The 27,991-nt window shown below is 43.9% G+C and overlaps 2 protein-coding genes across 2 annotated transcripts; one reads left to right on the plus strand and one right to left on the minus strand.

The window, feature by feature from the left end:
• Positions 1–1,264: 1,264 nt before the first annotated feature.
• On the minus strand, positions 1,265–21,180 carry LOC136434656 (cytosolic beta-glucosidase-like). The gene is made up of 15 exons (XM_066427590.1): positions 21,057–21,180; positions 19,515–19,710; positions 14,688–14,779; positions 13,492–13,625; positions 12,656–12,723; positions 11,834–11,904; positions 10,718–10,825; positions 9,907–10,119; positions 8,375–8,566; positions 7,623–7,889; positions 6,405–6,624; positions 5,292–5,486; positions 4,438–4,582; positions 3,750–3,893; positions 1,265–2,381 (listed from the first exon to the last, which is right to left on the minus strand). Exons 2-15 carry the CDS (start codon positions 19,708–19,710, stop codon positions 2,288–2,290), a joined length of 2,139 nt encoding a protein of 712 aa, XP_066283687.1. The 5' UTR covers positions 21,057–21,180; the 3' UTR covers positions 1,265–2,287.
• Positions 21,181–22,467: 1,287 nt separating this feature from the next.
• On the plus strand, positions 22,468–27,669 carry LOC136434657 (transmembrane channel-like protein 7). Its single transcript, XM_066427593.1, has 3 exons — positions 22,468–23,966; positions 24,450–24,646; positions 26,639–27,669. Exons 1-3 carry the CDS (start codon positions 22,569–22,571, stop codon positions 27,162–27,164), a joined length of 2,121 nt encoding a protein of 706 aa, XP_066283690.1. The 5' UTR covers positions 22,468–22,568; the 3' UTR covers positions 27,165–27,669.
• The last annotated feature ends 322 nt before the right edge of the window (positions 27,670–27,991 follow it).

The following is a 27,991-nucleotide window of genomic DNA, read 5'->3' on the forward strand; positions in this document are numbered from 1 at the left end:
CAGGACTTCATTCGCAGTTTCAGCATACGCCACTTTATAATGTGAATCTTATGATATGACGCTACTTTGATTTTTTGGCGCCATAACATGTAAAGGAAATATGTGATAATGCTGGTTAAGGTTACTCTTTTCTTTGGAACTCTATGAATTCACATTCAGACAAGAATCAAGTGTATTGTAAAGGTAAAGGTAGGAAGATGTATTAATTCAAAAAAGATTTCACCAATTGTCTATAGATAACGGTTTAATTAAGATTTTACAAAAAATTATACTCAATGGAAAATTATTTACTGTTACTAGATAACTTGGAGCTAATATCAACAATCAGCAAAATTAGAATTAGCGCACACCCTCTTGAAACTGAGAAAGGGCGATACAAAAAGTTACGGTGTGTGGAAAAAAAATTGTAACTACTGCATGTCAAAAGCGGTGGAAGACAAAATACATTTCATCTCAAACTGCCCCGAAAACAAAAGAGCTATTTAAAGAAGTCACCACAATTTCCAAACGTTTACTGACAAAAAAACTAGAACCCTGTCAACCTCTCAAAGCCCACTCATTGCAGAAAAAGTGGGACACTTCGTCTTCCACTGTTTCCAAAAAAGAAGTCAAACCTAAAAGGCTTATTCAGTAGCAGTTCTTAGAATAGTCACTTCTTCCACTTGTCATCATTGTTAAGTTGCACTATCTGTATGCTTTGTCTTATTCTATGCATTGTTTCACGTTGCAATTAGCCCTAGGGCAAGAACTTGCAAATAAAATAAAGTTATAATGAACCATTTTGAAATTTTTGCTATACTCTCATTCCACAATCTTGCATATTCTGGGTTCCTGTGTCATTATTTGGAGGCTAAATGACCTTGAACTTTGTATGCGGGTAGCTTTTGTACTAGAGATGGAGGAGGTGCGATGTGTCTCTGCCTAGGTCGGAAGGTTCTATGTATTATATGTACACCTGCCGTCGAAAAACATATATTTATTTCATTTCTACTAGAACTGAAAGGCGAGAAGTTATATCCATCTAATGGTAATTAGCTAATTTTGTATGTATTTACTTTCAACATGATTTGTTATGACCTGTTCTTAGCCCATTGTGGCAAAATGTACAATGTACAATGAATTCGTCCATTTCTTGTGAGGAGTTAGATTTCTTGAGCTTGAGTAAAAGATCAATTGATCAAATCAACCAAAATGCTATTCTGTTTTCAGATGTAAACATTTGTGTGCGTGTTTATTAGTAATGAATATCAACAGAAACATGTAATTCTCTAGTCAAGTCATTTATTTCTTTCATGCGAAGCAGAGGACAGGAAAGTTGCAAAACTCAGGATTTGTGTCTAGAAATAAGTAACTCGGTGTGGACCTGGACAGTGTATATCATGGCGTCCCGTGCAGAGTGTTGTTGGAAGTGCGATCATCATCCGACAAACTGAACTCTGTCTATTGTAAAACTGTGAGATATCAAACAAGTGCAATTCCGCACATGGTACGATTGCTGAACATGTCAAAACGTCTGATCCATGTGTTTTACTTACATCTCTTTTGCTTTTTAGGTTTGAAAACACTTTGTGAAATTTTCAACATAAATGGTTTGATCTATATATGGTTTTATGATGAAATCAATCTAATGTTAAATGATGCGATGCTTCTTACCCACGCAATTCAGCCGTTGGGCTGCCATGTGAGATTTTTTGTCAAACAAGTTTTAGTTTGAACTGAATAAACCATTATTATCATTATCATCAGGTATGGTACACACATGTAACCTCATCCCGACCGAATATCCTCATTCCCAGACACCAGCCCCTTTCGACAGTGTGTAAGGTATAAAATCATCAATATGCTTGCCATGTACGCTTTCTTACATAGTGCGTGTAAACTGATGATTTTGCCCGATGTGATCATCCTATTCTGAAATATATCTTGATATCAAAATTGGAAAGGGTGGCAGTTATATTGTATAGCAACATTATTCTGGTAATTTCTTACACCGTTGATATTGGTATCAACGTTGAGCAATGCTGTGATGTAATTGTACCTTGTACAATTGTTGTGCAATAAAGTTATTATGTAACTTGAGATTTGAATAACACCCAGAAAAATTACCCATATTTGATGTTTTATGATTTCATCTTGAACTTAAACTTAGACTTCGAGAACGAAAGGGAACGCAGAAAAGCCTCACACCAGAACCAATTTGGTTAATAAGGAGTGAAGGTCAGACGTATTGGCCGTACTGGGTGGTCTTCGGTTTGGGGTCCACTCATTGTTGTTGTTGTTGTTGTTGTTAGTTGACGACCTTGTCTCGGTAGGCTGCTCCAACACGGACGCCTGGCAGGAAGTAGTCGACTGTTGGGTCAGCCTGGCGGATCCCGCCGGTACTGGAGCCAAAACACGCGAGAAGAGTTACAACAAAGCAGGGCTGCCTCACTCTGTCCCAGGACGGAAATCTGCCTGTTGGGACGTACAGAAATTTAACCCCTTCCGCCCGCCCCCAAAAGCTAACTTTAATTATGGCATTCAATTGATGCAAATGTTTATATGTAAGCTTGGAATGACAGATTTAACAAAGAAAATTGACTACATGGACATATAATGAGTGGGACAGAAAGACATCTAAGGCTGGAAACAGCCCTGTGACAAAGCACCCACAATGTTTCCCATTACTACCAGCATGTCCATTTTGTTCACTTAGGCCATGTTGATTTGATTATATGGATGACATCCATTGGGGACACCAAAACTGATGCGAGCGATAAAAAAAGTTTTCAAAAAAGGTGCCTTCATTATTGCGGTATGCGGTCAGGAAGGACGAGCAAAACTTAACACACAGGTTATGGTATGCCTAATAATAGATTCTGCACATCTTTTTCTTTGACGTTGGAATTAACTTTAGCCGATTCTACGACATTACTATCCTTTTCTGAAATATATTTTTTTATGTGCAATTTACAGCATATTTCCTCACTGTGCAGCTACTTTGCATGATTGACAATATGGCCGAAAACGTCTTTTTTTTGTTGGAAGCGGACGAAAACTGATGCGTGCGCGGATGTCATCCATATACTAGTAATCAAATCAACATGGCCTTACACACAAAGCCCTTACCCCGACGTAGCTACGTAAACGTATCTACTTCATGAAGGGATGAAAATCTAGTGAAAAATTCCATCATCTTATACACGACTGTTCATCAAAAGGTGTTCTGTACTGAGTTTGAAGTTTGCTGTAAGATAAAAACGAGTGTTTCACGACCTCATTTATAAGCCAAATAATCATTGCCGGTCACGTTAGCTGATTTTTGTGTAAATCAGACTCAAAATTCATGAACGATGATGTTAACCTCAGCTTAAGTGACATGTGTTACAAAGTACGAAATCCCATTTCCTAATGACGTGTTATAAACGGGTTTTCTTTAATTATGCAAATAATGTCCTAATTTGAATGAATTGTATGTGGTGATTATCTTCTCTAGAATATCAAAATATGAATGTAGATATAATGATAAATGAAGACCTACTGACCACTTACATGGCAGTGGCATGGCAATGTGGTATGCTATTCAACCTCAAACAAACAAACAACGCTACAAACGCTTATTTAACTCGGCTTATAAAATTATTTCTAAACTCCAAGCAGATATTCCGATTAGCAAGACAGTATCCATGGGCCGAAAAGGTACCGGTTGGCCCATGGATACTGTCTTGTCCACTCAAAGATCTGTTTGGAAATGATTTATTTTGTCTTACTTGAAGGTAGCCGCTTGAGGACTAGTTCCTTCGTAAGGCTCTTTGGTGAGGCACCAGTCCCAGATGGCCCGAGCGGTCTCCGTGTGAGGGGCGCCGACAGGAAAGCCGTTAGTAGTCGCGATGTCCCGGTAAGAAGCCACGGAGCTGGAGTGAAAAAGGGGTACAAAAAACACAATGTGATTTTGAGCTGTTATTGTTTTGAATCCTGAGTTTTTTGTATGATTTATTACAGTAACTCCTATGTTTGTAATTACTGCTTCAAGTTATATAGTTGTGAATGTATTATTCATTCAGTTAATGTTAAGATATTCTTTTTGTAGTTATGATTTTGTAAGGACCCCCTTGGAATTCAGTTGCTCAGCCAACTGAAGGGACTAACCCGAATATAGATAAACAAATCTTAAACTTTCATTCATGTGCCTTTATTTTCTTTTTGCTTTTCCTTAGTTCTATCATGCTTATAGAAAAAATATTCTTTTTTTCAACTTTTCCATACAAAACTCGTCCAATGGCACATACGGGCCAAAAAATTAATGTAGATTTATGAAGTGCCCATTTGCGTTCCAGTTAATACTTTTTATCGCAGATCCATGAGCATGTACCTTCAAACCATTACTTTTCTCTTTTTAGAACATCTCAATACATAGTTACAAAAATCAACTAGAGTGTAATTGAGAAAATGTCTCACTCCTTTGGAGTCCGGGTGCGCGCAGGATCGGAGAAGTTGGTGTAGAAGAGACCGAAGCGTTCGTGAGTCTCGGAACCCCACTCCACATTGTCCATCAGCGTCCAGGCGAAGAACCCCCTGTGGTCAACTCCGTCCAGCTCAACGGCTATCAACAGACGACACTATAATTCCAGACTGACAGTCTAATTCCTGAAAACTTTAGAACAGCCTCTGGACAGTTTAATTTGGGAATTCCAGTTTAATTTGGGACTACAATCCACATTTCATTAATGGCTTAACATCAAATCTGGTAGGAGTGGAGCGGTCATTCAGCCAACCAGATGACCAGACTGGCGGAAGACCGCCAGCAGTGGAGAGACTTCACTGAGAGCCATGCTGCCCCGACGGCTGACTAAGCTATGGGAGAGAGTGAGAGTGAAGTGAGGTGAAAATATGTAGCAGCCATTGATGACCACCTAAGGATTAGCCCAATTCTGCAGAATTCTGGAAACTGGAGCTAGAATTCTGCAGAATTCTGAGAACTGGAGCCAGTATTCTAGGAACTGTGCTAACCCAGATGGTCATCAATGGCTGCTACATATTTTCAACTTCATTTTCACCTACCAGATGTGATATTTAGCCATTTGGGTTTAAGATAACTGAAATTGGGACGTAGTTCGAAATTAAGTGGAATTCCCAAATTTAACTGGAGGCTGTTTTATTTTTTCCATGTAGTTTGACCAAATGAACTAGTGTCTACCAATATGATGTAACAGAAGGTTATCAATACCCAGGTAACAATTAGATGTCTCCATGGACATGGGCAGTTCAGTTGTCTGTTTCCAGGTTATAAAAGTACCATGTTGACCACTTACCTTTCACCACTTCGTTGGTGTACAGCGTGTAGTAGCACGTCCTCCAGATGTCCTCGAAGTTGGGCTGTTCAAACTCCGCCTCAGAGATGCCTGTCTCCGTAAGGTAGAATGGCCCATCGTACTGGTACTCACTCCTGAAATAGTCCAGTTGTCGGCGGACACACCAGGGTGTTACCAAAAGGAATATCATCTCACCTGGTGAAGACAGACGGTATCTGGTTCATTCTATCGCGATCGTGTCCTTATTTCATTGTGATTGGTAGAAACAAAATGACAATTGCAAGTATTGTTGCGTAGGCTGGGCTGAGCCCACAGTGAAATGTGAAAGTAGCGGTTGTCCAATAGTTATGGGCGTTTTTGAGGCCGTAGAGGAAGTGGGTTGTTATCCACTGTGCCTAAGAAACGGTATTAGAAGGTAGAGCCAATCCCTCTCCTTCCTCCGTCTTTTACCTTCCCAACTGAAGTCAGGTACCGGTACCCATTCTTAGACCTGAGTGAGGAGAATTGTATCAAGTGTCTTTCCCAAGGGCACAGCATCGGTGTGAGAGAATTCGAACCCAGGACCTCTGTATTCTGGGATAAACCTCCTAACCATTGCCAACACGACGCCATATGGCTGTATTATTTTAGCCTCCACCAGACCTTCATACGGGTGTAAGGGATCGTAAAATTCGGCAAGAAAGGGAATACTTGATCGGGGAGTCAGTTCACGGCAGGGTTACATCCCCCCTCATGTCAACTCCTTTGGTAGCAAAACCCCCCTGGCAAATTGTTCTCCCCATTAGCCAGTGTAGTCAGTCTGGTAGAGACTAGTACTATTTGGAGCATTCCAAATGTTGCCTACAACAAAATGACCCAATTTTGTATGCCCAAACGTTTTACAGTCGCGCACATTTTTATGACGTTTTTAATACTGTACATCAAAGACGTAATAATGCATACGTTATATCCCGTACGGTACATTTTAAAATTTGAATTCCAGCATACTAAAATGATTCTGAAGAAGTGACCACGAATATCCGTGATTCTGCAGAATTTAGATCGTCTGGAAAAACCGTGTGTAACTTTGGCCTAAAAAAGGGATTGAAGAAAATATTGTTCACAACTGCTTACCCTGCGGCCAGCTTGGGTCTATTGTCTCTCTGTAGCCCAACAGATCGGGGATCATGATGGACATCCAGTTGAACCAGCCGTTGGGGTCCACGGGGCTGGTGTCGTTGGAGGCGTAGATGAGGCGAGCTGAATACTGGTTCAGCCCCACGAAGTCAGCCGTGCCGCGGTTGTAGAGAATCTCCTCCTCCGTGAAGACAGGGAGACGGGACTGAGGCCAACCCTATCAAAAACAAAATATTGATTGAACGCAAATAATTAATATGTATACACTGTTACAGGGAACATCATCTACAATGCGGTCCCAAACGTACAGGAGTGTGGATGCTGTTTCCTTTAACAGTTTATATATGTAAATAGTTTGCGTTTGGGAACGCATCTATGAGCAGCGACACCTGTGCTGCAGTGTAATGTCAACCAGTCAGAATTGCCTTGATGAAGGTGACAGATGTTCACCGAAACCTCGGTTGAATAAATCACTTGGTTGTGTAAAAAAGAGTCTTTTTATTCAGTGACTTACCGACCTGATGAAACTATTCACGGATATTACATCGTTCTGTTCTACAATGACTGCTGTTTCTGTTAGCTGAAGGAAGAGTTTTATAATAAGAAAAAAACGCTAAAGCGAGTACCTCACTTGACTGCGCCTAATTGCGCCATATTGCAAACCCATTCTCAAAGTGCCGCCAATCGACGCCAATGTGTCACCTGAAATTGCGATTTTTTTTAATTTACAAAATTTCGCAATAGGTATAATAGTGCGGCGCTAAATGGCGCAAAACGTCACAATCAATGCTTTAAATTTGTAGCAAACCTGTCCGATTTGCAGATTGACAGCGCCGCTTTGTACAAAGTGATCCTGCTTGGCTTGGTAGAGCCACGTTTGCTCCTTATAAACTAACTCCGTGAATGATTTTCTCTGGTTGGAAAATCACTGGATTACAATTTTCTTCATTCACAACCAGGATCTGTATACAATCAACAGCCGATCTTTAGGTGACCGTGTGTCACTACAGGACAAACTTTACGCTTAGGACTGTATTGTTAGCAGCGACACCTAGCTGCAGTACGGAATAGTACCAGTCAGCATTGCCGGAAAGATGGCAGACGGTCGCCGAAACATCGGCTGTTGATTGGATATAGATCTTGAAAAAGAGCCTTGTTATCTAACGTATAAAATATTTGCACCCCTCGGCCCGTAGACAAACATAGTAACCTTACCTCCCGCTGACTGTTGGCTGCAATGATGTCTATCATCTCCTGTGGGTAGTTGCCGTTGCCGAAGATCGGGTTTGCAAACCAGCCCATGAAGAACTGTTGATAGAGGTAAGAGCCCAGAACATCCTGTGGGTTGTTGGGGTCCAGAGGTTCACTCCACAGAGACCCGATGACGATACCACACGATCCCTGTTGGTCGGCCCGGAACTCCTCATCGTACGTGTGCCAGGCGCGAGCGTGGGCGCGAATGGCGTTATGGGCTGCCTTGTACTGTAATTGGACAAGCAGAGAGCCATATCAAGCCTTTCAGCTATACATTTATCTCGTCAGTAACCTAACAGAACAAGAACCCCAAACCTAAGGACATTGATATTGCCATGTGTGCTTGCAGTGACTTCCGTAGTTACATGAAGCTTAGGCAAATCGTCAAAGTGTCTTGTGCTTCAATATAGATTAGAATTATCATACATTTACCTATCCAGTCGGGACAAATTTGGTCATTTCTGCCATTTTTGTATTACCAGAAAACTAGAAGGCTCTGAGTATGATATGTGATATCTGTACATAAGCCATGTGAACTCAGTTTTTATATTCGTATGAAAGTAGAACTCATTCTTGGTTGTTTTAGAAATCTTACATGACTAAAGTTATCTTCCATATATTTTTTAAGTTAAGTCATTAGAAGACATTGTATTTTTTATCCATAAAAGATCTCCTGGTACACGCAAAAAACAGTGTCATGGATGTCCACAGACCTGTTCTGTCTTGTTGGCATCCCAGATCCCAGGAGCACCCCCGGCGATTCCGTACCCTCCAACCACGAAGGACCATGGCTCGTTGAAAGTCACCCAATGCTTGACGCGGTCTCCGAAAGCCTGGTAGCACACGCGGGCGTAGTCGTTGAAATAGTCCACAATAGCCTCGTTCACCCAGCCTCCGAACTGGTCCTTAGGATCGGGAGCAAAATGTAAGAATTTAGTCGAAAACCACTGACTGACATTTTGTAGTGTGGCCAGGTCTGTGATGCTGTATGGCATTTCAAAACGCTCCTAACAATTACATGTGCTACATCGATCCTATTCGCACAAGCAAGAAAAGCTTTTAAAAATGCTGACCGGGGCGAACATGGGAATAGCTGGTTGGGCGGCGTGAGTGTGATGACGATATGTGGCCCAAATAATTGGTCACCTTGGTGACTTGAATTGGTAGTCGGCGTCCCGACATGTACCGATGATTTGTAAAGTGTCCTTACTTGTAGTGCCCGCGATCCGTCCCAGTGGTACTATATGCAACGATGATTTGTGCGGTGTTCTTACCTGTGGTGCCTGTGATCCGTCCCAATGCTAGTCTATGTACCGATGATTTGTACAGTGTCCTTACCTGTGGTGCCTGTGGTCCGTCCCAGTAGTACTCTATGTACCGATGATTTGTACAGTGTCTTTACCTGTAGTACATGTGGTCCGTCCCAGTGGTACTCCGTACCGATGGTTTGTACAGTGTCCTTACCTGTAGTGTCTGTGATCCGTCCCAGTGGCACCCTATGTACCGATGGTTTGTACAGTGTCTTTACCTGTAGTACATGTGGTCCGTCCCAGTGGTACTCCGTACCGATGGTTTGTACAGTGTCCTTACCTGTAGTGTCTGTGGCCCGTCCCAGTGGTATTCTATGTACCGATGGTTTGTACGGCGTCCTTCCCTGTAGTGCCTGTGGTCCGTCCCAGTGGTACTCCGTACCGATGGTTTGTACAGTGTCCTTACCTGTAGTGTCTGTGATCCGTCCCAGGGGCACCCTATGTACCGATGGTTTGTACAGTGTCCTTACCTGTAGTGCCTGTGGCCCGTCCCAGTGCTACTCTATGTACCGATGATGTGTACAGTGTCCTTACCTGTGGTGCCTGTGATCCGTCCCAATGCTACTCTATGTACCGAGGATTTGTACGGTGTACTAACCTGAAATGTCTGCGGCCCGTCCCAGCGGTACTCTATGTACCGAGGATTTGTACCGTGTCCTAACCTGTAGCGCCCGCGATCCGTCCCAATGCTACTCTTTGTACCGATGATTTGTAGCAATGTCCTCACTTGTAGTGTCTGTGGCCCGTCCCAATGCTACTCTATGTACCGATGATTTGTACAGTGTCCTAACCTGTAGCGCCCGCGATCCGTCCCAATGCTACTCTATGTACAAATGGTTTGTACGGCGTCCTTACATGTACCTGTGGTGCCTGTGATCCGTCCCAATGCTACTCTATGATCCTCAATGTACCGATGATTTGTACCGTGTCCTAACCTGAAATGTCTGCGGTCCGTCCCAGTGGTACAGAGTGACGTACGGTGTCTTGCCGTTGATGAGAAGCTCGTTGATGAGGTTGTTGTAGTAGTCGATGCCGGCCTGGTTGATGCCGCCCGCCACAGTGCCGTCTGGGAGGATCCGGGTCCAGGACAGGGAGAAGCGGTAGGCGTTCAGACCAAGCTCGTCAGACATTTCAACATCTCGGGCGTACTGAAAGAAAAACATTTCACTACACGAAATTGAGGATCCGTGAGTTTTCGTGAATTTCTAAATGCCCAAGCCCGAGCCTCATTTTTCGCTTTGAGGTCCCTACTGAGATCATCGACCTCAACGGGCAGACCAGCTGTCTATGGACTATACCACAATACTTTCAGGAAGTGGTGACGGCCTGTAATGCTGCTATGTCTTTAACAAAAGCTGCTAGGGGTCCCAACGTCGCCATATTTCTTGGACCTCTATAACTACCCACGTACAAAAGTTCATACAAATCCATCAAAGGGATCTTCAGTTATAGGTACACACATACACTACCAAAACAATACCCCCGTCTGAGTTGAACTTCCTTTCCGGAGGTAACCAGAATCAGGAACAAGGAGGATGGTAAGTATGCATATTAGGTTTATGTTAGACGACCTGTATCTAGCCCCTTTGGGCAAGAATGTACAATAAAGGTCTTCATTCATTCATTCATTAAAACATGACATGACCGTAATATAGATATCGAATCATCTGTGTTCGATTTCTTGGAGTTTTTCTTAAATCTGAAAGCGTAGATCTTAGATGGTTTGTCAGTAGTTAACGTGCTTACGTAGTCATAGCTCTTGCAGGCGTCGTCTCCGGCAAACCGTCCGTTATTGTGCTGAAACCGGTCCCACATCGACTCCCCTTTGCCGTCAACATTCCAGGCTCCCTCAATCTGAAACGGTGAAATAAATGAATGAAACTGGATTTTAAAACAAACACTTGCACATATTATTTGTTTGTTTGTTTGCTTGGAGCTTTGTTTATTCATGAGAAGCTCAAATCGGCATGCATGCCGCTTTTCATTGAGGTCAGGAGGGAAGGGTCAGATAAAAGACATACAGACTACATCATTTAAAAACTAATTTCTCTATCTACTCTGTCAGTACTTCTGTCACTTACCACATTTCGTTCAAATTATGAGGAACCAGAAGGCCCGGGTTCAAGCCCCGGGTAGGACATGTCTGGATAAGAGGCGCATCGACTCATACTAAAGACTTTATAAAAATGGTACATACTTCTGAAACAGTATGGAAGTTAGACACACTCCACTGCCAGTGGACTAGCCCCCTGCTGCAGCGATTGTACCACAGTGTGGCCCAGGGCTATGAAACGGAGATGGGCGCCTCCATATTCACCTCATGGTGTGGGAGGACTTTAACTACATGTATACTAGTAAACTCTATACTAGCATATCATTACATAGGCATGGTAGAAAACATATAGTAGGGCGAAAGCTGGTTCATGGTCCGTGCCCGTTCGTTTTGGTAATTTTTCTTACTTCAAAAGTCTCTTAAAGGAAGTCAGATTTGGAGCCGTACGTGTGTCTGACGATAGTCATTGTTCCAGACATTGGAGTTCTGTAGACTTGGACATCACAAACCTTCGCTGAGATAAGACAGATGGTCACATGATCAATAGGACAGCCAATGACAGAGGTGCAGAAAGTAAAAGAAGTTTCCGACATACGCGGAACATTGGCCTGAACACATCAGGTGGCTGACGGGAGTTGACACGAAATGGCCCCGGATCCTCAGGTATCCGACATGGTTCACGGCCGGGGATCCGTAACCTAAGATCCGAAAAAAAATCCGTCCGCATTTCGGATCTTAGGTTCCATGTCCGGATTCGTCAGGATCCGGGGCCATTTCGTGCAGTGTGGGTTTTGCTAAATCGTACGTACCTGGTAGGACGCTGTAGCAGTGGACCAGAGGTACCCGTCAGGCACAGTTCCGGGCCAGAAAATGTCGCGGGCTGGGAAAGGGAACAGAGGGAAAGGATTCATCAATTTCCATCGCAAGATCACCTTATCTACAATACCTTGTCTTTGCTAAAGCCCGTTAACATTTCCGTTACTCCTTCCTCACATGTAATCCTTAACTCAGCGGCCAGAATCCATTGCATGTCAGAATCATACCTTCTTAAAAACGTCGATTGTATTAAAGGAGCCCAAAGCCATTTCAGAACGTTAAAACTGGAAATATTCTGGATATGGCAATCTGTATGGTATTAACTTTTACTTGCTCATATTAGCACATTTCTATCATGATTTCCTACTTTGGGCGTTTAAAAAGAGCAAAGAAACAATCCGTCTTTGTATATTGGGACCTAAATCAGCGCCCAGATTTTCAATGAGTTCTCACCACACAACGACATCGCATCTTTGTTCCATGAAGGTCGATATGCAATGGGATAGTGTTAGTCAAACTTACTATGTTTTGAAGGGACTAGAAAACTGAATAAAAAAGAAAATCCGACGTCCAACGTTCTGAAATTGGCTCCTTTAATATCGGAAAAATGAACTTCTGGGAATAAATAAACTGATCGGCGTCTTCCAGCAGACTATGGCAACATGTCCGCCTTTTCTTTTTGTGGTATTAGAAAAGGTTTCAATATAAAGATTTAGATGAATTTGTGAACCTCATATTCAGACTAATTCTGTCAGGTGGTCAATTGAAGTTATTCTCCCCACCTCTGTCGGGAGTGTGAGCCTGTCAATACTTACTCAGCTCGGACAGCGGTTCAGACTGCACGCCTACCCAGTAGTTTCTGCAACTGTTCATAACCGTTGACCTTCAGCGAGGTTGAAGAAAACAAAAATGAGTTACCTTTGAAGAGACACAACGTTGAACATCAAACGCATGGATTATTCACACAGCCCCATAAGGAAATAAATATATATGTTGCAGAAGTCAATGTTCATCTCCAATCACGACAGCCTGTTTGGTTTCTGATATACATTTACAGCATACTTTAGATTGATTTCCACGACAAACATCCTTTGCCAACAATTATTTTCTATTGATGCATTTTGCATAATCCATAAGTTACAATGATATATAGAATATGTCACTACAAATACGTGATAGCATGTTCTCATTCTAATTTACATAATTAACCTCAACTAATTTCCAAATTATGTCACAAGTGTGAAAGTCCTATGCTCTGTTAGAAAGCTATCATGCCATTTCCTCATAAATCTAGCAAGTAATGTAAGTGGTCTAAACGACACTTAGCTGTTGAAGCCAAGAGGTCAATAGTGAGGACTTTTGTCAAGCGGCACAACTCAACGCCGACGATGACTCGCTGCCGCTTGCCGTTGGGACGTCATTACTCCGAAACGCACGTTCCCGCCAGTGTTTGGAAAAAGCGTCTATTAGAATTTCTTGGAAACGTGTTTGCTGGGACGTAGACATATGAAGCTGCCTTTTCAGGATGATTTTTCATGGTCGAGAATTTTTCACGTACTGTTGAGATGATGACACCAAGCCCTGTATATGTGTACTTCTGCTGTTAACCACATACATACACACACATCACTACCGTCCCACCAGTACTTACACAAAGTAGATGCTGCCCAGGTTGGTTTGACTCGGAGGCGCCCAGGTCACCTCGACCTCGGTCTTCATGATGGGCAGGCTGTTCGTCACGCTGTCGCCAGGGGCGCTGCACGTCAGCAGCTTAAGGTCGGAGAACTGCGGGATGATGAACCAAAGTACAGTTACATCTCCGTCGCACAGTGTAGTGAAATTAAAAGCAGTTAAGCTGAACACTGTCACATGTGTGTAGCTTGCATCTAGTCAGATGCATACAACATATCCGTGGACCCCTTTCATAACCGGTCATTAGAACATTGTGATCTCGCCCTGGATGGCCCCTGCATGTCCGTTTCTCTCCGACCGGAGGTTGGGTCACACCTGAAGATTTCCGGTAGAGTCTAATGTAAGAGATGCGGTAGTGGTCCTGGCCTTTGCCTCTATTTTGCCCCTTACTATTTCGTTAATATAGCTGCGATGATAGAGATGTACGCCCAACACAGACAAGAATGAAGTAAAGACACAGAAGTCGTGCTACATTAGAATTTTGAAGACGTGGGTGTGTATTCTCTCACTGTATCCCTCTGTGTCTGTATCTATATGGCCGGTACAACCACCCTTCGGCGTAGCTGTAGCTCTGTCCTCTAGAGTGGATCTCCACTACAGACTTGCGTATATGGGCTCTATTCCCCTTTTTGGTATTTCCTAACCGCTCATATATATCTATCAGAAAACTTAGATTGTTCATCGAACTTATCATGGCTAACTTCCTTATTTGTAATGAAATATCCCTTGACCGTGCCTAAATATGGTGAAATGGTCAGTCTATGCTAATTGACCACCAGGCACTAGACCCGCTAGAACAAAGGTCCCATTACTGAGGACGTCTTTAAGGAAATGTTGGAAAGTACCAGGAACTCAGCTATATTAGAATAATAATAATGAAGACCTTTATTGTACATTATTGCCCCACTGATCGAAGCACAGGTCACATGTTAACAACCATATACATATTCATGTGTATATATAAACATCTAGTTTACTCTAGCTACTCTAGACTTCCTCTCTCTTCTTGGTAATTGTGTAAATTTAGGAGGCTGTATGGTTAGTTAGAGTTGGTTTATCGAAGGCTGTAATGAATATAAATTTCTCTTTACTATTCAGGTACCTGAAGTGAGGGTGCTAGTACAGTGCACCCTGTTACACTAATATGAACAGTACCTGTGGCGGATGGAAGGTGCCGACCGGTTCGGTACTGCCGGGTCGGCGCGCCTGCAGCAGGACGGCCCGGAACTGGTCTCCTGCCACACGGACTGGGGAGACAAATATAAACAAAGCATAGCTTGAAAGTCCATCTGTGTTGGTTGAGATCATTCTGAAAGTGAGATGCACTATAGGAATACAGATGGCAACTTCCGATATCAAGGTTCTTTATTTCTTTAAAATCTGCATTTCTAAATGCGCGGTTATAGAATACAGCCAACTGAAACAAGCGTCATAGGTTAAAACAACGAAATTCAGCGCAAAATAATATGAATTTAACCACAAAAAAATAAATTTCTATAAAATCTTGATGTTAACACTCGTTCAACAGTAGCACTGTACCTTTACAGAACTGCTTGGTTTAAATTCAGGGACAAGTTTTAACGGTAAATTCTAACACAAAAATTGGACTTACCCAAATTTTCGATTGTACAACACCAGTCTTTGTCAAGGAATGAGCAATCCACCGGTAAGTCGAATTTTTGTGTTGGAAATTACAGTTAATACTAGTTTCAGAATTTAAACCAAGCAGTTCTGTAAAGGTACAGTGCTACTGTTGAACGAGTGTTAACATCAAGATTTTATAGAAATTCATTTTTTTGTGGTTAAATTCATATTATTTTGCGCTCAATTTCGTTGTTTTAACCTATGACGCTTGTTTCAGTCGGCTGAATTCCATGACCGCGCATTTAGAAATGCAGATTTTAAAGAAATAAAGTACCTTGATATCGCAAATTCCAACAAATCTTAGAGCTTTCGCGACCTGTGGGAAGCCGCAACTTCCTTGACAAAGACTGGAGATGATCAGTCGAAAATTTGGGTAAGTCCAATTTTTCTGTTGGCAATTGCAGTACAACGTTGATTCAGAATGACTTCCATCAACACAGATGAACTTTGAAGTGAACTTCGAGTTTGTGATGGTAACCTTGGGCATAAAATCTGAAGTTTGCTGTAGGTAAATACTAGCTAATGACTTTACGTTTATTGTCTTCTGTTTTGAAAACACAATTACTGCGCACAGTGTGGTAAAAGTTGATTTCAAGTTTTTTTGAAGGACTCAAAACTACAGACCTCGCCATTTTTAATGGTTTAATTACCTATTCAGCGTCTTAAACCTTCACACTTCAGACTAGACTAACGCCATGAGAGATGAGTGAAGTGTGGGCGTGACCTCACCGTGTCCGGACAACATGTCATAAACCCAACCACAGAAGGATGAACTAGTCTCTACCAGACTAACTACGCCGGCTGTAGGGAGAACACGGTCATCTAAATTACAAACCATCCTCTTACCGAAGCCCAGAACAAATGCTCAGAAAAAGCGCTTCTTGTATAGAATGTCCAGCACCTGGAATGGTTTGAAAGTGTAAAGATGTTTGATATATTGTCAACTTTGTATACTAGTAACTGTATATACACAGCCTTATGCTTCTTTTATCATTTATGTACATATGTAAATTCTGTGGTGTTCATATGTGTCATGTAGTTTTGTCCAGTCAGTTTGGACCACAGGAAGAGTAGCTGTTAAGCTAATTGTGGATCCCAATAAACTAAAAAACTAAAAAATATTTGCCAGGGTTAATGAATCACTTGCAGGCTTGCATATTGAACCCTCTCCGTAGCCGACTCCCTTCATACAATTAACTCTATTCGGCCAATTTCTACTGTTTTCCCAGCGATCCGCGGAGCCTGGTAGAGGCTAAGAATGAACCACCTTAGGCCATGTTGATTTGATTATATGGATGACATCCTCTGGGAACCCCACAAATTTTTGCGAGCGCGCGAATAAAAAAAGTTGCCTTCCTTTTGAAATCTGCGTGGTCAGGAAGGTTGAACAAATGAATAAACACACAGATTATGGTCTACCGAATGATAGATTCATTTTTTTTTTCTTTCACATCTTCTTTGACTTTGGAATTTGCTATCCGTTTCCCGATTTTTTTTTGCAATCCACGGCATATATTTGCTCATTTTGCAGCTGTTTTATACGATAAACAGTACGGTCGAAACTTTTCTGCATGGGAAACGGATGAAAACTGATGCGCGCGCGGATGTCATCTATATAATCAAATCAACATGGACTTAATCACCTTAAACTTCGCTAAACAGCACGAGGAAAGGGTTCTGGTCCTGCAGGTAAAATGTTTCTAGAATCTAAAAATAATAATTGTATTAGCAGCTGGAATTGGACAAAGCAGTCAAAACATGTTAACACGCAGTTTATGCGCACTTGCAATTGAATATACGCACGAGTGTGATAGGGCCCTGTATATGTTATAGGTCCTTCAGCTCCGCTTACCTCAGACGACCTGTCCTTATAACAGAACACTTGACCGGCCCTGACATGTACTCACATCTCCTTCACCTAATTATCCACGCCACTCCTTTCGAGAGTGTTTACGTTAATTTTATTGACGATAATTTGTGTACAGATGGCGTAACGTGGCTCGTTCCCAACGAAATGTGTAAAACACGGTCTTTAGGGCCCTGTCACACTTGTGCGTATATCAGATCAAGTGCGCATCAACATTTCTTTGGTTGAAGTGAAGTTTGCGGGGAAGACGTTGTTTTTTACTTTGACCTACCGTTGTGCGGCCTGGTCATCGAACCAAAGAAATGACTTCACAATTTTACCAGTTGCTTGAGTAACTATTTTTGGCTTATCTTACTACCTGGATATCTAAAGGCCCTGTCACACTTGTGTGCATATTCAAGTGCGTATGAGTTGCGCATGAACATTTTTTGGGGTTTATGTAAAGTTTGCAGGGAAGAAGTTGTGTAGCCGAGGGACGACCGCCGTTGGATATAAACGGCGGTCGTCCCTCGGCTACATAACTCCCCTGGCTACACAACTCCCTTGCCGGCATTAGAGAACCTTTTTTGCTTTAGGAAAAGTTTGCGGGGAAGAAGTTGCTTTCTACTTAAACGCACCTTTGTGCAGCCTGGTTATCGAACCCAAAAAGACTTTTTTGGCCTCAAACTTTACCTAAACCAAAAAAGTGTTAATTCGCAACTCATGCGCAAATGAATATACATGTGTGAGGGGGCCCTACGTATTGTTTGCGGGGAAGAAATTATTTTCTACTTTTCTATTTTCTACTTTGACTCACCGTTATGCAGCCTAGTTATGGAACCCAAAGAAACGCCAAACCCAGGCTGAGTAGGCTGGTGTTCGGCTGCGCCAGCCGAATGTTTAAAACATTTCAAAACATTCGGCTCTGGGCGGAGGGTCTGGAATGGGTTGGCTGGTGTTCGGCTGATTTTCGGCGCGGTCAGCTAGTGTTCGGCTGGTGTTCGGGAGTAACCAGCAGTAAAATTGGAACCTTAAGCCTAGGTTACACATAGCCGAACATGGCTCCCGAACGCTAGCCGACTCAGGTCGGCGGTAGTTCGGGAGCATTCTGACCAGTTTTTGGGCCACGCCTATCTTTGGCGCCGAACATGCGCCGAAGATGCGCCGATCATCTCCTAACCAGTACGAATTACTCCCGAATGGGCCCCGAATGCTTTCTAGCTTACTCCCAACCATCCCGACCTCTAGCCGCAGACTGCCGAATCTCTCCTGACTAAACCCCGACCGATTGCAGACCCTCTCACGAATTTAAATGGACATATTCAGCGACTTTCAAAAGAGGGGTCATTTTCGGTTTTAATTAAAATAATCCATTCTATTATGTTGTTAACATCACCAAGAGATCGAATTCGGATCATGGCTAGCTTTAATACTGCTTTTAGTGTTCTTCCTTGTTTTTGGTCGTGTGAAGGTCGTGGGTGATAGTAGTCACTTGGTTTAGAATTAGTTAGCAGAGTTTTGTCTACGGCCTTGGGGTGAGTTATGGGTAGGTTGGAAACTAGTTGGGAGTAAGTCAGTAGTGTTTCTGGCGTGGTTAAGGTTCTAATTTTACTACTGACTCAATCCCGAATACCAGCCGAGCACTAGCCGACCGCGCCGAACACCAGCCGAACACCAGCCGACCCATTTCAGACCCTCCGTCCAGAGCCGAATGTTTTGAAATTTTCAAAACATTCGGCTGGCGCAGCCGAACACCAGCCGACTCAGCCGAACGCCAGCCGACTCGGCCGAACGCCAACCGAGCTAGCTCCCGAATCACTCCCGAATCACTCCAACCATGGTCGGGGGAGAGTCGGGAGGCCATGTTCGGCTATGTGTAACCTAGGCTTTAACCACGCCAGAACCACTGCTGACCTACTCTCAACTAGTTTCAAACCTACCCATTACTAGAGCCTGATTACTAACCCCAAGGCCGTAGACAAAACTCTGTTCACTCATTTCCAACCAAGTGACTTCTATCATGCGCAGAACGCGGGCGAATCCCCCCTCCCCCCGACCGTCACACGACCGAAAACAAAGAAGAACATCAAAAGCCGTATTAAAGCTAAGCGTGATCTGATATCGATCCCTCAGTGACGTTAGCAACATAGAAGAATGGATTATTTTGAGTAAAAAACGAAAATGACCCCTCTTTTTATAGTCGCCTAATGTGTCCATTTTAATTCGTGAGAGGGTCTGCAATCGGTTCTGGATTAGTCGGGAGAGATTCGGCAGTCTGTGGCTAGAGGTCGGATGGTTGGGAGTAGGTTAGAAAGCATTCGGGGCTCAGTCGGGAGTAATTCATTTTCTGGTTAGGAGATGGTTGGGACATCTTCGGCGCATGTTCGGCGCCAAAGATAGGCGCGGCCCGAAAACTGGTCAGACTGCTCCCGAACGTCCGCCGACCTGGCTTTAGGCACGTCTACTTTAAAAGAAAAGAACTTCCCACTGACCATTGAAGCTGTGGCTATCCGGGATGTAGGTGACCTGTATGTTGTAGGGGCTCGGGGGGTCCTGGGGGCCGCTCCAGCCGCCAGGCATCATGTCCACACAGGCTGACTCAGGCGCGCCGAACAACCAACACGGGCCGAGGGCGGAACACAGTCCGGCCGACCAGAACAGGAACACAAGCAGCACAACCCACTTCATCTGTGCGTGAATATACACCGTGGAGCTCTGTCACACATTCGAAGAGGTTCCCCTTACAATCAGGAATACACAGGTGCAGCCATACTACGGGTAAAGCCCCCTTCACACGTGTGCGTATATTTAAGTCCGCATTATATTAGGTGCGTGTAAACATTATTTTGGTTTATGTAAAGTTTGCGGCCGAAAAGTAATTTTTTTGGTTCGATAACCACGCTGCACAAAGGTGCGTAAAAGACGAAACAACTTCCCGGCAAACTTTAACCAAAGCAAAAATAATGTTACTGCACAACTCATGCGGACTTGCATATCGCTCGTTCTCATCTGAATGTACACATTTTTTAACTTCCGTTACCGTATGAAGTAAGACGTTCCTGACATTAAGATATGCCACATATAAGGTGCCAAACTGTCGTTTTTATGACGACTTAAAACTTTGAAAAACGACAGTTTGGAACATTATATGTGGCAAATCTTACTGTCAAGAACGTCTTACTTCAAACGGTAACGGAAGTTACAAAATGTGTACATTTAAATGAGAACGAGCGATATACGCACACTTGTGAAGGGGCGCTAAAGCCGGCGTCACAATTCATGCGAGCGTCGGCCGACTTTGTAGATCGCCCGAAGCTCGCCGAATTTCAAAATCGCCCGAGAGTCGACCGTATTTTCCAATGAAAGTCTCGGGCGACGTCCGTCGAACACTAAAAACTAACAATCCCCATGAGATTGTACCATCTCTTGGACATGGACGAAGTCAGTATCAACCAACCTGGTAAAAGGCCAATATTTGGATCAACTTTTATTTCTAATAATCGCCCGAAGCCCGCGTAATCGACAGCACGTCGGCCGTACTTCGGCCGAAAATGCACATTTCAAGCTCGCCAACACGTCGGCCGAGCTGAATTTCTTATATGTGACGGGGGCTTAACCACGAGGTAACTGCAACACGACACAGTACGGAATCCAAAATGCGCACGACGAGGATGAAAGTTACTTTTCTCGATCAACGAGGATTTCTGTGTCGTGGTGGGACGGGTAAACAACCAAATCCTTAACGATCAGAACAAAAAAATCAACACTCAATGCTCTCAAAAATTATAAGGAAAATTTAAGTGCAGCATTCTTATTGTAATAGGTAAATACGTTTGCTTCCCGCCACGATGTCCTATTTTTCTGTATCTTTTACGGACGATTACACACAAAGGACAATTCTGTGTTACTTCTGTCACATCTAAGAACTCAAGAGACGATAGTCAGTCTGTCACTTAATGTCTGGAACAGTCTACCGCCAGACACACGTACGGCTCCAAATCTGAATTCCTTCAATTGCTTGAAAGACACCCTACCTTTCTAGATGTCGGAACAGCAGTGTCTCTGTCGCCGCTCTGTCTGCTCTCTTCAGGAGAGCTGAACCGCTTTTATAACATTTATGGGTGTATTCACCTAGGTGGGCCGGTCAGACGCCGTCCAATGACGGGTGAGAAATTCAACTCGAGTTTGGATAGTTATCAATCACATGCAACAAATCCTGACATTTCATTAATCTAATGCACGTCGGACACTTTGATGAATCCTGCTTCCTGCCTATGTGCACTTACAGGCCAGAATGAATCATAATGCCAATATATGAACAGCTGAGAATAAATTGAACTTTAAAGTTAAGGTGTGGATGAATATAATTTTGTCTTGTTTGTTTGTTTGTTTGTTTGTTTGACTCAAACATGAACATGGCGTCGCGGTGGCGCATTTGCAGGGTGTTTGGCCCAGAACTCAGAGGTCCTGGGTTCAAATCCCCTGATCTGTTTCATTGACTTTGTGCCCTTGGGAAAGACACTTTACACGACTTTGCCCCACGTTAGTCAGGTGAAGATGAGTACCTAGCTTTGGTTAGGGACGTACCGGTCCCGTGTTTGAGGAGAGCCACACCTCGAGCACGTAAAAGAACCCACGTAGCTTATCGAAAAGAGTAGGGGCCCATCCCGGTGTGAATGTATCAAACATATTTGTCCGGATATGCAGCTTGTACTGTTCAGCCATGAGGCGGTTTACCGGGTATGCAATACAAACAAACAATCTACCAAGAATACCGTCCTACGTCTGTCCTACGAATGATGTGACCCTGGACTTACCGGCTCCACTTGCATCATGAACCGTACCAGTAAGCCTTTATCCACATCCTTCGGTGATGGAAACTTTTAACAGCACTCGTCTTCAAAGTCAAGCCAAATCATACACTTCATGTGAAGGGCCATCTTTCAGCAACCACTTGTGTCATTTATGATCTTAATTTCTCTACAAGAGGTAGACATCAGAGAACATTACACGCAAGACTAATTAATCACCGTTATTACCCCGTTATCACGTTTTGTACTCTATGGTCAAGTGGAAATACACTGCTAATGAGGACCATACCGAGGTAACGTAATATGACCTATTTACGTGCAGGAGTAGTTTACGTCCAGTTTGGGTCATGTCCACATGTCGCAGTGTATCATGACGAAGCCTGTTCTCATGAGCAACAAAGAACGTCATAAGTATGATCCTTAGCCATCTCTCTCTTTTATACAAAACAATGAAAAAGGTTTACGTCCAGCGACATAACAGAATAAACTCCTGAACCAGTAACAACATGTTGCACGGAAGCGTCATGCATGACGTATTTCAATTTAAGGCATTTACATCTCCTCTGCGCGAACAGAACCCTGTTCTATAATAGAACGCTTGGAACTGGTTCTACGAGCTATTTTCTAGAACCCCTGCCCCGTTAACTATATAAACCACGCGTTGTCCATGTGTATATGGGGAACTATAGTGGACTGATACAGTTACTGGTGTTTTGACAAGTGGCGGGGTCTCCAATGTTACAGTCGCAGGGTCAGTCATCCAGGTCTGCCGTTCCACGTAACATCAGCGTGGCTCCGCTAGCTGTGCCGCTGACTTCCAAAGGTCATCCGGAGAACTCTCAGCCGACTGCCTCCTCTCCCGATTCCACATCAACCATGAACAAAGTACAGGTGGATTTACTCTCATCTCGGACGTCCAACTTCAACTCTGACGACATCGAAGTGAGCGGGGCGCGACAAGATCACCGCGGGTCCCTCCCCAGGACAGCCCGCAGTTTCGCCTGGGATGTGAACCGAGGTGAAGACACGGCACGCAGAAGAGGGAAGGCGGCAGTAGTGAATATCTACAGCTCTGAGACTGTCGAAAACGGCGTGGGGCCACATCCTGTCAGGGATATGTGGATCCTGGACCAAATGGAGGGCCGGAAGCGCCCCGCATTTGTACACAACTCCCGGGCTAAGATGGGCACGTGTCGTCTACTGTGGCACAACGCTTCGACATGGTGTCGGCACATCAAGTCGAAGGGAGTAGAGATTCCCGTCTTCCTCCCACAGATAAAGAAAGTCAAGGCGAGGTTCGGTTCGGGCGTGGTGTCTGTTTTTATCTTCATCAGGTGGATCTTCCTGCTCAACCTGTTCCTGTCCGCTATGTGGTGCTGTTTTGTAGTCATCCCCATGGCTTCTGTTTTCGACTCCACTGCCATCACTTCGGACTTCACCGTAGACAGTCTGTTTACAGCCAAAGCCGCCATGTCAGAGAATGTGATGTTCTATGGAAACTACGGCACAGCCACAGACCCGTACCCGCTGGATCTTGCCTATCTCCTCATGATCTTCCTCACCTACTTCGGCACGCTGTTTCTTGTGCTTCGCGCCATCGCGGCCACGTCAGGAAACAGTCTGCTGCACGACTCCCACTGTGCGTTCAGTCGCCTTCTCATGACGTCATGGGAATACTCCCTGACGTCACCCGAGGGCGTGGACAACTTACACCAGACAATAGCCGGATCCTTCCGCGATCTTCTCAGCGACACAAAGAACAAGGAGCAGACGGTAAACCGAACGCGCAAGGACAAACTCAAGATTTTCAGCCGACGATTGTTCGCCTGGTTTCTGACGCTGGTTTTGATTGGAGGAGGGTCTGCCATGATTTTAGTCCCCATCTTGTACAAGGCAATGATACTAGACATCATTGCAGCCAACATGCCGGGTTCTTTGCAGAGTTTTGTCCAAACGTTTGGCATCACGATTATCTTCATGGTGGTCAACTCCCTGGTACCGATCCTAGCTCTGTTCCTGCCTCGCTTTGAACACTACTCCAGTCGGAAAACGGAGCTCTACGTCACGATCGGAAGAGTTTTTGTTTTAAGACTGACCAATCTCGTGGTTCTACTCTTCTCACTCTATACCGAGGTAAGAGTTCCTTATTTTTCTAATTTTCTCAATCCAGAGAAGGAGAGGTATGGATTTCCGTCAACCTCTGACTCATTGCTGAGCTGATGTCACACGCGACAGAACGAATAGGTCAGCTGAAGAGGACTGAGCAATTCAGTCAAAATTCCATTGAGCTCAATTTTTGAGTTAATTGGAAAACAGTTTTTTCTTCACAATGTATGGGGGTCTGCATGCTCTTTTCCGTAAGGCGTAGTCAGGTCTTTTTAATTTCGCGTTATCTAAGGGAAGCTATTATATTTCACGTAAGTCGTAGTGAGGAGGCAAAAATTCCCTTAAAGCGTAGCCAGTGCATTTCACGTAAAGCGTAATCGAGCCAAAAATTTCCCGTTAATCGTAGTCTTAGCTTGTCTCCCAGTTGTTCGTAAGCCGTAGCCTCTCAGTTTCTCGTAAGCCGTAGCGGAATGATAAATGCATCCTTGTGTCGTTTGTGTGATTTTGAAGGTGATTCAGTCTGCGGAGACGGAAGTGAGTACGACGTGTCCAGGCACGGTGATCGGACAGGAGTTGTACAAGCTGGTGGTGCTAGGCACGCTGGGGAACTCGCTGGTGTCGCTGCTTCAGTACATGGCGGTGTTCTACTGGACAGGACGGAGACAGGAGCTGCGCGTTCACAATGTCGTTCTTTCCGTTACTCACAGGTAAGGCCATGTTGATTTGAAATGCCTTTATGTTCGCGTGGTTTTTATTCCGCGCTAAGGGGAAAATGGAGTGTTCGCGGTGGTTTTAAGTTCGCGGCAGTGCTAAAGTCACGTACAGCTACAGTATAGGACAAAAATGTTCGACATGGTTTTAAGTTCGCGGGGAAACGTCGCCACGAAAACCGCAAACATAAAACCACCGCGAACATTTCTGCATTTACAGTATATGTATGGATGACATACTCTGGGGACCCCAAAACTGATGCGAGCGTGCGAAAAAAAAAGTTTGGCACACAAAAAAAGTTGCCTTCATCATTAAATTTACCTGGTCAGGAAAGGAAGGATGAACAAAACTAAACACACAGAGTATGGTATACCGAATAATAGATTCTTCATTTTGGTTCTTTCACATCTTCCTCTTCTTTGCAATTCTACGACATTAGTATCCGTTTTCCCCAAAAATTATATTTTTCTTCAATAATTTACAGCATATGTTTTCTCATTTTGCAGCTGCTTTGTACGATTTACAGTATGGCTGTTTTTTTTAAACGGACGAAAATTGATGCGCGTGCGGATGTCATCAATATAATCAAATCAACATGGCCTAAGTCCAGTCACATTTGTCGTGCGATCGTCGCACATCGCGCATTTCTAGGATAGCCGTGAATTTGTAAAACTCAGCTGTCCTTTTACCCCCAAAAAATGTGTTTGATCCATTGATCCTTGTCCCCGGTTGGTTCTGTCACAGCCTGCTTAATGAAAAAAATACGACATACAATTCGTACGACGGCCTTCGACGAATTCGACGACGCCGTATACCATCACGCTACCAAACTTTAGGGAGGAGTGGTTGTAAAAGTCCGAGACCAACTTTCCAGACGAGTGACAGGCTGCACCTTATTCCATGGCATCTACAGGCTTCCAAGTTTCTCCCCCTCCCCAAATTTTTCAATTCAAATATTCACTGCGGGTTACAAATAATGTAGAGTAACTAAGGAAAAAAGATTCTTCTTGAACTTTCATACACTACGAGACAAAATGCTTTGCCTGCTTTGATTGCCTTGTATAAATCACACGGAAAATGTTCAATATTGCTTGGTAAGTTATCTTCCATATACGCTGAGTCACTGACGAAAGACAGCGGATGCTGTCTGAAACGTCTGACTGTTTCAAAATTTTATCCAGCTGCTTGAGTAACTATTTTTGGAGTATCTTACTACCTGGATGTCTAACCTTCATCAACGTATCTTCCATATAGCCAGTGTAGTTAGTCCGGTAGAGACTAGCAATAACGTATGACAGTCCGTTGCTTTGAACACATTAAGAGGACAGACTAGGGGTGCCAAAGAATACATACGAATTTTACTGAATACATGCGAATTTTACGGAATACATACGGTCCATTACTAGAAACATACGATCCGTATGGAACACACACGATCCATTACACAGAAACATACGATCCGTATGGAATACATACGATCCGTTACGCGGAATACATACGATCCTTACTAATTTGCTAACCATCGCGCTAGCACCGAATCTAGCGTTGTCTGGTCCTCCTAGTTGGTCTAAGCCTACATCAGTCTTTATTTAGTGCAGCTTGAGATATGTAGAGTTTATCCGGATGGGATACGCCATTATTAAGCTCTTATAAGCCAAGATATCGTACGAAGAACTGGTCATCCCGGGTCCACCATATTGAATTTGCCGCCGATGTCACGTGATCAGGCACATTTCTCCAAATTAGTACGGATCGTATGTAATCCGCGTAATGGATCGTATGTATTCCGTACGGATCGTATGTTTCTGCGTAATGGATCGTATGTATTCCGTACGGATCGTATGTTTCTGCGTAATGGATCGTATGTATTCCGTACGGATCGTATGTCTCTAGTAATGGATCGTATGTATTCCGTAAAATTCGTATGTATTCCGTAAAATTCGTATGTATTCTTTGGCACCCTGGTTAAGTTTGTGTTGTTCCTGCAGACAGGCACTGATCCTGGTGGGAACGTTGGCGTGCCCGGTACTACCGCTAGTCGGCGCCCTGTCCAACATGCTGAGCTTCTTCACCCTGTACTTCGTCGTCATCAGGACCTGCAGGCCCCCTGTGCGCCGCTGGAGGGAGTCTGGCAACAGTCAGTTCTACATGTGGCTGCTGGCGGCTGTACTCCTCGTTCTCTGTCTCCCCGTGTCTTTCTTGGTCTCCGACGGGAACTACATCAACCTGGCGGGGAGGAAACCTTGCGGCCCGTTCGGCACGGAACCCCCCATCGGCGCCTTCCATCGCTTCCGAGATGAGGTTCTCGGCGGGACCTGGCTGCAAGCTGCGTTCGCGGTGGTGTTTTCTGGACTGATAGCTCTTCCTCTCATACTCATCATGGCCGCCGTGATCTCGTACTATCGTGTCCGACTAACCCGGGAGACTGCCGGGAGAAAACTCGCCCTGACAGAGCTGGACGAGGAGAGGGCTGCAAACAGACATCTCTTCATCAGTAGGGTTCGGGAGAGATGATGCGGGAGGTTTTCTGGTACACACAAAAACTCTTCACACATGGGAACATTCACAAACCTGCTGTTTGGCAATGTCTCTCGCAATTCGTTCAGCTTGTTATGTAATCATAAAAAACTCTTTGGAGCGCGGTTCGATTTCCATTTAGATTTAATGAGTAATATTGCCCTTTTATGATAGGATCTAACGAAATGCTGAATGAAAAACTTACGCTTGTCTTCCAGCATTACCGTTGAGTTATATAATGAGTTCTATATATTTCCGAAGATGATTTCATCATAGGTTGGTAGAACATAGGATATTGGAGTTTTCTTTTTCCACAACCAACCAACCAACCAACCAACCAACCAACCAACAAACAAACAAACAAACAAACAAACAAACAAACAAACAAACGTCAGTAGGTGAGATTTACTGGTTGTAGAAAAAGAAAACTCCAATATCCTGAGTTATATATACATGTACTTACATATACCAGGGAAGCCTGTTTCTGCAAAGCGAGGGAACATAACTGCGCTAACAACGGGATTACAACCAATCAAAGTTTTGTAGTGGTGTAAGTCTCATTCTTATGTAGAATTTCCAGAACAACTAAGATTATTTAGTTATTCAGTTAAGGTTATTTCAAACCATTAACGCTAGAACAGACACATACAAATACTCATATTTGCCCCGTACCATTCCCCAGTGAAATGCCCTGCCTGGCACGGTTGTGACGTACGGCTCCTACCGTTGAGTCGTTCCGTGCCTGGCTGGAGCACTGCCCGCCCTAGCCCGAGACCTCAACTGATGAGGCTATTTGAGGGGTATCGATTATGATGATGATTCAG

The sequence above is a fragment of the Branchiostoma lanceolatum genome, chromosome 5, assembly GCF_035083965.1.
Source record: "Branchiostoma lanceolatum isolate klBraLanc5 chromosome 5, klBraLanc5.hap2, whole genome shotgun sequence".
Lineage (NCBI taxonomy): Eukaryota > Metazoa > Chordata > Leptocardii > Amphioxiformes > Branchiostomatidae > Branchiostoma > Branchiostoma lanceolatum.